This window comes from Cherax quadricarinatus, chromosome 7, assembly GCF_038502225.1.
Source record: "Cherax quadricarinatus isolate ZL_2023a chromosome 7, ASM3850222v1, whole genome shotgun sequence".
NCBI classification, from domain to species: Eukaryota; Metazoa; Arthropoda; class Malacostraca; order Decapoda; family Parastacidae; genus Cherax; species Cherax quadricarinatus.
The window spans coordinates 56,803,531-56,817,020 of NC_091298.1; the positions used below are offsets into that span (position 1 = coordinate 56,803,531).

The 13,490-nt window shown below is 40.8% G+C and overlaps 1 protein-coding gene across 1 annotated transcript in view; it reads left to right on the plus strand.

Moving 5' to 3' along the window:
• The first annotated feature begins 371 nt into the window (after window positions 1–371).
• The window catches only part of LOC128687044 (protein brother), a 75,676-nt gene continuing 62,557 nt past the window's right edge, over window positions 372–13,490 (plus strand). Inside the window, exons 1-2 of the mRNA XM_053774398.2 lie at window positions 372–458; window positions 6,147–7,086. Coding sequence (XP_053630373.2) covers window positions 6,889–7,086 — 198 coding nt within the window. The 5' untranslated portion in view covers window positions 372–458; window positions 6,147–6,888. The remainder of the gene's footprint in view (window positions 459–6,146; window positions 7,087–13,490) is intronic.

Below are 13,490 nucleotides of genomic sequence, written 5' to 3' on the forward strand. Positions count from 1 at the left end.
GTTACGAGCATCTGTGTTCCTCTTGACTGTGAGTGTTGGTAAAGTTGAACTCACAGACCAGTTTGTTACTAGACGATCGACAGTGTGTATCTGGAGGAGCGGATGCGTACATACATGCATGCGGTCTCCTGGTCTCTGTGTTTACATGCGCGAGAGTTCGTGCGTAGAAGTGGCCACGCCCACCCGCCTCCGCCCATCCTGCCAGATTGCCAATCACAGGCGTCGCTCCTCCTCCTCCGCTCCCCTTGCCGCTGCAGTTCCGCCCACTGCCCGCCCATGAGAATCCTCCACTCACCAATGAGGAGCGATAATTAAAAGGGGGGCGTGGCCTGATCAATGGAGGCTCCGCTTGGGCAGGTGGTCAGTCGGGTGTTATCTAGTGATCAGTGCACAAGTGAGCTCCTCGATTTTTGCCACTTGCTGGACTTGTGACGCACATCAATATTATTTTTTGCTAAGTTTGTGTCTAGTTTATTGCTGCGAAGTGGCCGCTCAGGCGGTGCTCGGGAACGACAGCATCTGCACGATTATTATTATTTGCATCGCAATGACATTTTGTAACGATTAAAGAAATACTTGGTGAGAGGTTTTTTGTTGATGACTGTGATGAGCGAGCGGCTGGTGGGTGCGGGATACAGTTAGTGGTGGATATACAGTTACTTTGAACAGTGTGGTGGAAAGCAGTTAAAACATTTATTGCTGGCTACGTAAATGAGTAAGACGTGTGCAACACTTAGGTATCTTTATTGTCGAAATGTTTCGCCTACACAGTAGGCACGTGTGGCTTCCTCGTGTATTTGTCGGTATTATATACAAGTATTATAACGGCTAAGTAAAGTTATATTTAGGTGTGCGCAAGGATCATTAGCATAATCACCAGAATGTAATTGAATTACTAGAGATAATTACTTTTAAGCTCGTGGGAGAGAGAGTTATACTAAGAGAACAACGTTAAGACAACAGTGTTATATTTGGTGGAGTGATATAGTTACTGTAGGTGAATTTTACAACCAAAGATAACAGCTAGTTGGCTAGAGTACATTCAACTTTGTTCTCACTATTTTGTACCTCACACTGTACTGTGAAGACGCTCGTTAATACTGTATTTGCACGTTTTGTGGCTGTATCCAACTGCCTCAAACATGTAGAAAATACATGACAGCCTAATGTACACACAAATACACAGTACATGATAACCCCTAACTAGATACAAGTACACGTAGACCCTAATCTAGATACCCTTCTCAGTAAACATCCAGTGTGCAAGTCCTCTGCTACCTCTACAATTTATTTACTTCCATGTAGAAAGATAACTGTAGTCACCTACATAGTACTGAATAAATTACCTGTGACTACTCTCAGAGCTCTTGATTCAGTGAATTGAAGCTACTGTTCCCTTCCTTGGATCAAACCTGATTTCGTCCACCATAGATTCTCTATAATAATAACAGTGCCCCGCCACACAAACTTGTATCATTTTCTTATCGGATGCATTTACGCTATCTAAATACACCATTATCTAAATCTACAATTATCTAAATACACAATTGTTTAAATATGCAACTATCCATACAGGTAACAGAGTAACCGGAAATACAATTAAGGTTAGAGATTACGTAGGTAAACAGTGTTAAAATGCATTTAAGACTAACAGGAAGTGTGGGACGTGTAGATGAGAGGGAAGCGGACCGGAGGGATGTTAAATAGCCTTGGTGTACAGGCGTGACACGCGCTATAAAACATTTAACATGTTAATCTGTTGTAACATGACAGGAGAGCGTAGATTCAGAGTAACGGGAAGAGGCCGATTGAGTTATAACGGATCTGAACCGTTGAGAGTAACGGGATTTGAGCAGGTTGTCAGAAGGGGTTATGATTTCGGTCTTCATCACCCAAGATAAGTGCATTTAACGCCCAGAATAACGGAATTGAACAAGGATAACTATGTAACATGTTGGCTAAATATGATTCAACAACATTGATAGCGAGATTTAACATTTATAATGACACGATTTAATGTTCTAAATCTTGGTATGTGATAACCTTCGTTACCGGATTTATAAACATCCACAATAACGCAACTAACGTTTTAAATATCCTGGTTTAACATTTTGGATAACGGTATTTAACAACTATAATGTCGGGATAACAATAATAAGAGACCAAAAACATCAATAACAAGAAATGGCAGTTTCAGCTTAACAACCCAGTTAACCTGAATTAATAATTTGGATTAACGAAGATCAAACACTCGAGCAATAGGAATTAATAGTTTGAATTAACGAAGATGAGAAACTAGAGTAACGGAAATTAAAATCTTACGATTAATGGAGACTAAAACTGAGATAATGAGAATTAACTTGAATTAAAGACACAAAACAAAGATAACAGAGTCTAACAGGTTGCATTAACAGATATTTAGATATTTAGAACTAGAATAACGGAACATAAACTGCAAAGGTAGAAATACCTTTTCAACAGTGAGGCCCAGGGTATTAAACAGTACTGTTATCTGTTACTGACCCTGAGGATTATCTTCACCAAGTCAGGTCTCAGACCAGACCTAACGTAACGCAGTAGGCATTCTCAACACCCAGAGTCAGTCAGCAGCACAGGTATACCTCGCTCATTATAAACTATAACTCACAACTCAAGATATAACTCACTCGGTACAAAGCATAACTCACTCAGCACAAGGTATCACTCACTACAAGGTATAACACAACACAAGGTATAACTCAATACAAGGTATAACTCAATACAAGGTATAACTCACTCAATACAAGGTATAACTCACTCAACACAAGGTATAACTCACTCAATACAAAGTATAGCTAGCTCAACTCAAGATATAGCTCACTCAGTACAAAGCATAACTCACTCATTACAAGGTATAACACAACACAAGGTATAACTCACTCAATACAAGGTATAACTCACTCAACACAAGGTGTAACTCACTCAATACAAGGTATAACTCACTCAACACAAGGCATAACTCATTCAACACAAGGCATAACTTCCTCAACACAAGGCATAACTCGTTCAACACAAGGTATAACTCCCTCAACACAAGGCATAACTCATTCAACACAAGGCATAACTCCCTCAACACAAGGCATAACTCCCTCAACACAAGACATAACTCATTCAACACAAGGCATAACTCATTCAACACAAGGCATAACTCCCTCAACACAAGGTATAACTTCCTCAACACAAGGCATAACTCATTCAACACAAGGCATAACTCTCTCAACACAAGGTATAACTCCCTCAACACAAGGCATAACTCATTCAACACAAGGCATAACTCCCTCAACACAAGGCATAACTCCCTCAACACAAGGCATAACTCATTCAACACAAGGCATAACTCATTCAACACAAGGCATAACTCCCTCAACACAAGGCATAAGTCCCTCAACACAAAGCATAACTCATTCAACACAAGGCATAACTCCCTCAACACAAGGTATAACTTCCTCAACACAAGGCATAACTCATTCAACACAAGGCATAACTCTCTCAACACAAGGTATAACTTCCTCAACACAAGGCATAACTCATTCAACACAAGGCATAACTCCCTCAACACAAGGTATAACTTCCTCAACACAAGGCATAACTCATTCAACACAAGGCATAACTCCCTCAACACAAGGCATAACTCCCTCAACACAAGGCATAACTCCCTCAACACAAAGCATAACTCATTCAACACAAGGCATAACTCCCTCAACACAAGGTATAACTTCCTCAACACAAGGCATAACTCATTCAACACAAGGCATAACTCCCTCAACACAAGGCATAACTCCCTCAACACAAGACATAACTCATTCAACACAAGGCATAACTCATTCAACACAAGGCATAACTCCCTCAACACAAGGCATAACTCCCTCAACACAAGGCATAACTCCCTCAACACAAAGCATAACTCATTCAACACAAGGCATAACTCCCTCAACACAAGGTATAACTTCCTCAACACAAGGCATAACTCATTCAACACAAGGCATAACTCTCTCAACACAAGGTATAACTCATTCAACACAAGGCATAACTCCCTCAACACAAGGCATAACTCATTCAACACAAGGCATAACTCATTCAACACAAGGCATAACTCCCTCAACACAAAGCATAACTCATTCAACACAAGGCATAACTCCCTCAACACAAGGCATAACTCCCTCAACACAAGGCATAACTCATTCAACACAAGGCATAACTCATTCAACACAAGGCATAACTCATTCAACACAAGGCATAACTCCCTCAACACAAGGCATAACTCTCTCAACACAAGGCATAACTCCCTCAACACAAGGCATAACTCATTCAACACAAGGCATACCTCTCTCAACACAAGGCTTAACTCCCTCAACACAAGGCATAACTCTCTCAACACAAGGCATAACTCATTCAACACAAGGCATAACTCCCTCAACACAAGGCATAACTCTCTCAACACAAGGCATAACTCCCTCAACACAAGGCATAACTCATTCAACACAAGGCATAACTCTCTCAACACAAGGCATAACTCCCTCAACACAAGGCATAACTCTCTCAACACAAGGCATAACTCCCTCAACACAAGGCATAACTCATTCAACACAAGGCATAACTCCCTCAACACAAGGCATAACTCTCTCAACACAAGGCTTAACTGCCTCAACACAAGGCATAACTCTCTCAACACAAGGCATAACTCCCTCAACACAAGGCATAACTCATTCAACACAAGGCATAACTCCCTCAACACAAGGCATAACTCCCTCAACACAAGGCATAACTCGTTCAACACAAGGCATAACTCCCTTAACACAAGGTATAACTGATTCAACACAAGGCATAACTCCCTCAACACAAGGCATAACTCCCTCAACACAAGGCATAACTCGTTCAACACAAGGCATAACTCCCTTAACACAAGGCCTAACTCATTCAACACAAGGCATAACTCCCTTAACACAAGGCCTAACTCATTCAACACAAGGCATAACTCCCTTAACACAAGGCCTAACTCATTCAACACAAGGCATAACTCCCTTAACACAAGGCATAACTCCCTCAACACAAGGCATAACTCCCTCAACACAAGGCATAACTCGTTCAACACAAGGCATAACTCCCTTAACACAAGGCATAACTCATTCAACACAAGGCATAACTCCCTTAACACAAGGCATAACTCATTCAACACAAGGCATAACTCCCTCAACACAAGGCATAACTCCCTCAACACAAGGCATAACTCCCTCAACACAAGGCATAACTCCCTTAACACAAGGCATAACTCATTCAACACAAGGCATAACTCCATTAACACAAGGCATAACTCATTCAACACAAGGCATAACTCCCTCAACACAAGGCATAACTCATTCAATACAAGGTATAACTTACCCAATATGATACATTTCTTATAAAATATTGCAATAACACATGGTAGAGTGCAAGTGATACTGCAACAAATGTGGATCAATCTACAGCGTGTGTTAAATAACATTTGCCTGAAGAGAGTCTAGCTCGACCGAAAATATTTGAAATATCACTTATATTAGTGTGAATTATTTAAATAGCTTAGTGTATGGCATACTTTATCATACATTACTGGTATACAACTTGATGAATAAGACACATGTGCAACACTAGGGTGTTTTTATTGCCAAGAAGATACCCAAGTGTTGCACAAGTGTCTTATTTACTGTGCCCCGTAGCCTGGTGGCTAAAGCTCTCGCTTCACACGGCGAATGTCCGGGTTCGATTCCCGGCGAGGGTAGAAATATTGGGCGTCTTTCCTTACACCGGTTTGTCTATGATCCCCATTAGTAAAATGGATACCTGGGTGTGGGTCGCATCCTGGGACAAAACTGACCTATTTTGCCCGAAATGCTCTACATAACAAGCGGTTTTCTATGTAGTAGTAAGTCATTGATGTCAGCTAGACCTTTATACCTTGTACATGTACTTGTAGAAATTAAGATACTACTACAACTACTACTGCTATCTCTTGATGAATGTATACAACGCTTGTGGCCAGGATACAACACGGTAATACAATTAATGACTGAGTCCTTGGACGAAATATAACTGTGTCATAACTCCTTAATACAACAGCATTAAATTCACAGGGAGGATGTATTGAGGAGAGAGTAGTAACAAGGCCTGCAGGTTGCTACCAACCAACCACAACTGTAATGTAACTTCATGGCGGAAAAAATAAATATATAAGACCAAAAAAAGGTGTTTGAGTATCGCTCTTTAGTTGCGGACTATTTACGACATAAAAAATTGCGGTTAACAAGGATATACCAGGAGGAATTAGAAAGTGCGGTGGTTGACAGGATAAACTGTGTTGGTTTAGTATCTGTATTGTGGTTTGGTAAGATTGCCAGCAGTGGAGAGGCGTGTGTATATATAGTCAAGGCTGCAAGAATGTGCGGCTAGATGAGCTAACCGCTGTGCAGGGGCGCCTGCGGTCTGGACAAGCCTGCGGTCTGGACCAGCTTGCGGTCTGGACAAGTGTGTGTGTGTGTAGTGGCCGCCGCCAGCTAGCTGTACCTGGAGGGTGTGGAGACAGGCACTCTCTCCTCTCTAGTCTTTCACACAACCCGCATTAAACCGCTACGAGAGTTGTGCGGTATTGGTGCCACACTAGACCAACCGCTTCCAGAACTGTGTGGTGGTGGTGGAGCCACTCTACGCATTAACGAGACCGCAGCAACCACAACTGTGCTGATAGACAACTCAGTACATAGACGCTACAAGAACGTTGTACGTCAATACCACAATAACTGGGCTGATAAACAGCGCTGTACGCTAACACTACGAGTATCGTACTGCTCTATCAGGTTCGTGCTAACAGCCATCATCATGATGATGAACGAGCCGGTGCCGGTCTCCACAACCATGATGCTGCCGCACTACGAGTCGCCGTTGCCTGCACTCTACGAGCCGCAGCCGCAGCCGCCCAAGCCGCGGCTCATGTTCAAGATGCCGCGGGTTGTGCCAGACCAGAAGACCAAGTTTGAGTCTGACGAACTGTTCCGTCGCCTGGCCAGGGAGACAGAGGTGAGTCTGGCCTCACGTTCTACACCCCTCTATCAGGCTCTGCACTGTCTATCAGGTGCCAAGATCACTCTATCAGGCACTACACTTCTCTATCAGGCTCCAAGCTCACTCTATCAGGCGCTATATCTCTCTATCAGGTTCCAGGCTCATTCTATCAGGGGGCTACACCTCTCTATCAGGATCCATGCTCACTCTATCAGGCGCTACACTTTTCTATCAGGCTCCAAGCTCACTCTGTCATGCGCTACTCTTCGCTATCAGGCTCCAGGCTCCAGGCTCACTCTATCAGGCGCTACACCTCTCTGTCAGGTTCAAGCTTCACTCTATCAGGCTCCAGGCTCATTCTATCAAGCGCTACACCTCTCTATCAGGCTCTGCACTATCAGACTCCAGGCCCACTCTATCAGGCACTACACCTTTATCAGGAAGGCTCACTCTATTAGACTACATCTGTCTGTCATGCTCTAGGTTCAATCTACGAAGTTCTACACCTGTCTATCAGGCTCTACACTTAGTCTTTCAAGACTCCATGATCAAACTATCAAATTTTCCCGAGTTTAACAAACTCTTGGCTCAGTCTGCTTGGCTCTACCCTTTTCTGTCAGACTCTATACCTGTATTAGGCCACATGATCTGGACTCAGTCAAGCAGGTTCTAGTAAGTATATTTAGGTATAGATATACATAAGTGAATTATACATATTTAGGTAGTTACAGTTATCACATACATATTTAGGTAGTTACAGTTATCACATACATATTTAGGTAGTTACAGTTATCACATACATATTTAGGTAGTTACAGTTATCACATACATATTTAGGTAGTTACAGTTATCACATACATATTTAAGTAGTTACAGTTATCACATATTTAGGTAGTTACAGTTATCACATACATATTTAGGTAGTTACAGTTATCACATACATATTTAGGTAGTTACAGTTATCACATACATATTTAGGTAGTTACAGTTATCACATACATATTTAAGTAGTTACAGTTATCACATATTTAGGTAGTTACAGTTATCACATACATATTTAGGTAGTTACAGTTATCACATACATATTTAGGTAGTTACAGTTATCACATACATATTTAGGTAGTTACAGTTATCACATACATATTTAAGTAGTTACAGTTATCACATATTTAGGTAGTTACAGTTATCACATACATATTTAGGTAGTTACAGTTATCACATACATATTTAAGTAGTTACAGTTATCACATATTTAGGTAGTTACAGTTATCACATACATTAACTTGTGTGGCAGTTATCTTTGATAACCTTATTTCCTTGATCTATCTGGCTCTGTGCCAGTCTATCAGGCTCCAGCCTCAGTTATCTTTACCTTTGATATACCTTTGATGAGTTCCGAGAGTTTTTCTACTCCCCGGAGCCCCGCCATGGGTCAGGCTCGTCTGTTACTTGCCTGGTTAACCAGGCTGTTGTTGTTGGTGGCCCGCTACCGAACATATCCGTCACAGCCTGGCTGATCTGGCAACTGGTGAAGATACTTGTCCAGTTTCCTTTTGAAGACTTCTACACTTTTCCTAGCAGTGTTTCTGATATCTTCTGGTAAGATCTTGAATAGTCTAGGACCACGAATGTTGATACAGTGTTCCTTTATTGTGCTCACTGCACCCCTGCTTTTGACTGGCTTTATCTTGCACTTCCTTCCATATCTCTCACTCCAATATATTATTACATCAGTGGGACCAGGTCCTCACCTACCTTCCAAGTATAGTTTATCAGGTTCTATATATTTTTATCAGCTTCTGCATCAGTTTATCAAAGTTTACGCTCGATCAGGTTTTAGATCAATCTGTTAAGTTCTACACTAATCTATCAAGGTCTGGAATCAATCTATCAGTTGTGGACTCTATCAGGTTCTAAACCCAATTTATTAAACTCTATGCCAGGCTATTCAGCTTTAGACCAGTCTGTTAATCTTAAAGCAATTTTATCAAGCTCTAGACCATCTTATTAAGTTCTAAGACAGTCTATAAAGCTTTAGATCAGTCTTCTTATACTCTTTAAAACGTCTATCAAGCTCTGGACCAGTTTATTACTCTTTAGAAAAGTCCAGACTAGTTTATTAGGCTCTAGGCAGATGAACTGTTCTCAAGGGGTATAAAGGAATGTAAGGAGAAACTTAACAAATCATTAGTTAGTCTTTTCAACATATCACTAGAAACTGCCATAGTGTAAGACAAGTGGAAAATGGCAAATGTGATACCTATCTACAAAGCAGGAGACACGCCGTTACTTTCAAATTATAGACCAATTAGCATAACTTCCATTGTTGGAAAATTGATGAAATCAATTATTGTCGAGGCTATTCGAAGCTACCTTGAAAGACATGAATTGATCAATGAATCTCAGCACGGTTGTACAATGTGGCGTTCCTGCCTTGAGAACTTAACTTTTTTCACTAAGGTATCTGAGGAGGTAGATCATAGTGGTGAGTGAATTATATTGTGTATACGGACTTCAGTAAGGCTCTTGACAGAGTTACATACAGAGATTGGCGAGGAAGGTAGAGGCACACGGAATATGAGAGAATTTTTTTTCCTGAATAGAGGCGTGGTTACAGATAGACAACAGAGAGTTTTCATAAATGGGGAGAAATCAGAGTGAGGACGCGTCACAAGCGGAGTCCTAAAGGGGTCAGTGTTGGATCCTATGTTATTCACAATATACATAAACGACATAGATGAGGGAATAAATAATGACATAAGCAAGTTTGCGGACGACACCAAAATAGGTTGTCGAATTAATTCTGACGAGGACACTAGAGCGCTGCATGAAAATCTGTGGCCGTAGTAGTAACAGATGCAGTTTAATGCAGACACATGTAAAGTTCTAAGCCTTGGAAAAGAAAATAACCATGATACTTATAACCTTAACAATGAAGATCTCAGTCGCTATGAATGCGAAAAAGATTTAGGAGTTTTGTTAGCAGACAGTGCTTAAGTGTTCGCAATAAAGCTAATATCATTCTTGACTTTACATAAAGAAGCATAAATAAGAGGGGTCTTCAACTATATATGTATATATATATATATATATATATATATATATATATATATATATATATATATATATATATATATATATATATATATATATATATATATATATTATATATATATATTTGTAGGTAGTAGGTTGGTAGACAGAAACCACCCAGGGAAGTACTACCGTCCTGCCAGATGACTGTGAAACAAAAACCTGTAACTGTTTTGCATGATGGTAGGATTGCTGGTTTCTTTTTCTGTCTCATAAACACGCTAAGATAACAGGGATATCTTGCTACTCCTACTTACACTTTGGTCACACTTCACAGACACGCACATGCATATATATATATACATACATCTAGGTTTTTCTCCTTTTTCTAAATAGCTCTTGTTCTTTTTTATTTCTTCTATTGTCCATGGGGAAGTGGAAAAGAATCTTTCCTCCGTAAGCCATGCGTGTCGTATGAGGCGACTAAAATGCCGGGAGCAATGGGCTAGTAACCCCTTCTCCTGTATACAATTACTAAAAAAGAGAAGAAGAAAAACTTTATAAAACTGGGTTGCTTAAATGTGCGTGGATGTAGTGCGGATGACAAGAAACAGATGATTGCTGATGTTATGAATGAAAAGAAGTTGGATGTCCTGGCCCTAAGCGAAACAAAGCTGAAGGGGGTAGGAGAGTTTCAGTGGGGGGAAATAAATGGGATTAAATCTGGAGTATCTGAGAGAGTTAGAGCAAAGGAAGGGGTAGCAGTAATGTTAAATGATCAGTTATGGAAGGAGAAAAGAGAATATGAATGTGTAAATTCAAGAATTATGTGGATTAAAGTAAAGGTTGGATGCGAGAAGTGGGTCATAATAAGCGTGTATGCACCTGGAGAAGAGAGGAATGCAGAGGAGAGAGAGAGATTTTGGGAGATGTTAAGTGAATGTATAGGAGCCTTTGAACCAAGTGAGAGAGTAATTGTGGTAGGGGACTTGAATGCTAAAGTAGGAGAAACTTTTAGAGAGGGTGTGGTAGGTAAGTTTGGGGTGCCAGGTGTAAATGATAATGGGAGCCCTTTGATTGAACTTTGTATAGAAAGGGGTTTAGTTATAGGTAATACATATTTTAAGAAAAAGAGGATAAATAAGTATACACGATATGATGTAGGGCGAAATGACAGTAGTTTGTTGGATTATGTATTGGTAGATAAAAGACTGTTGAGTAGACTTCAGGATGTACATGTTTATAGAGGGGCCACAGATATATCAGATCACTTTCTAGTTGTAGCTACACTGAGAGTAAAAGGTAGATGGGATACAAGGAGAATAGAAGCATCAGGGAAGAGAGAGGTGAAGGTTTATAAACTAAAAGAGGAGGCAGTTAGGGTAAGATATAAACAGCTATTGGAGGATAGATGGGCTAATGAGAGCATAGGCAATGGGGTCGAAGAGGTATGGGGTAGGTTTAAAAATGTAGTGTTAGAGTGTTCAGCAGAAGTTTGTGGTTACAGGAAAGTGGGTGCAGGAGGGAAGAGGAGCGATTGGTGGAATGATGATGTAAAGAGAGTAGTAAGGGAGAAAAAGTTAGCATATGAGAAGTTTTTACAAAGTAGAAGTGATGCAAGGAGGGAAGAGTATATGGAGAAAAAGAGAGAGGTTAAGAGAGTGGTGAAGCAATGTAAAAAGAGAGCAAATGAGAGAGTGGGTGAGATGTTATCAACAAATTTTGTTGAAAATAAGAAAAAGTTTTGGAGTGAGATTAACAAGTTAAGAAAGCCTAGAGAACAAATTGATTTGTCAGTTAAAAATAGGAGAGGAGAGTTATTAAATGGAGAGTTAGAGGTATTGGGAAGATGGAAGGAATATTTTGAGGAATTGTTAAATGTTGATGAAGATAGGGAAGCTGTGATTTCGTGTATAGGGCAAGGAGGAATAACATCTTGTAGGAGTGAGGAAGAGCCAGTTGTGAGTGTGGGGGAAGTTCGTGAGGCAGTAGGTAAAATGAAAGGGGGTAAGGCAGCCGGGATTGATGGGATAAAGATAGAAATGTTAAAAGCAGGTGGGGATATAGTTTTGGAGTGGTTGGTGCAATTATTTAATAAATGTATGGAAGAGGGTAAGGTACCTAGGGATTGGCAGAGAGCATGCATAGTTCCTTTGTATAAAGGCAAAGGGGATAAAAGAGAGTGCAAAAATTATAGGGGGATAAGTCTGTTGAGTGTACCTGGTAAAGTGTATGGTAGAGTTATAATTGAAAGAATTAAGAGTAAGACGGAGAATAGGATAGCAGATGAACAAGGAGGCTTTAGGAAAGGTAGGGGGTGTGTGGACCAGGTGTTTACAGTGAAACATATAAGTGAACAGTATTTAGATAAGGCTAAAGAGGTCTTTGTGGCATTTATGGATTTGGAAAAGGCGTATGACAGGGTGGATAGGGGGGCAATGTGGCAGATGTTGCAAGTGTATGGTGTAGGAGGTAGGTTACTGAAAGCAGTGAAGAGTTTTTACGAGGATAGTGAGGCTCAAGTTAGAGTATGTAGGAAAGAGGGAAATTTTTTCCCAGTAAAAGTAGGCCTTAGACAAGGATGTGTGATGTCACCGTGGTTGTTTAATATATTTATAGATGGGGTTGTAAGAGAAGTAAATGCGAGGGTCTTGGCAAGAGGCGTGGAGTTAAAAGATAAAGAATCACACACAAAGTGGGAGTTGTCACAGCTGCTCTTTGCTGATGACACTGTGCTCTTGGGAGATTCTGAAGAGAAGTTGCAGAGATTGGTGGATGAATTTGGTAGGGTGTGCAAAAGAAGAAAATTAAAGGTGAATACAGGAAAGAGTAAGGTTATGAGGATAACAAAAAGATTAGGTGATGAAAGATTGAATATCAGATTGGAGGGAGAGAGTATGGAGGAGGTGAACGTATTCAGATATTTGGGAGTGGACGTGTCAGCGGATGGGTCTATGAAAGATGAGGTGAATCATAGAATTGATGAGGGAAAAAGAGTGAGTGGTGCACTTAGGAGTCTGTGGAGACAAAGAACTTTGTCCTTGGAGGCAAAGAGGGGAATGTATGAGAGTATAGTTTTACCAACGCTCTTATATGGGTGTGAAGCGTGGGTGATGAATGTTGCAGCGAGGAGAAGGCTGGAGGCAGTGGAGATGTCATGTCTGAGGGCAATGTGTGGTGTGAATATAATGCAGAGAATTCGTAGTTTGGAAGTTAGGAGGAGGTGCGGGATTACCAAAACTGTTGTCCAGAGGGCTGAGGAAGGGTTGTTGAGGTGGTTCGGACATGTAGAGAGAATGGAGCGAAACAGAATGACTTCAAGAGTGTATCAGTCTGTAGTGGAAGGAAGGCGGGGTAGGGGTCGGCCTAGGAAGGGTTGGAGGGAG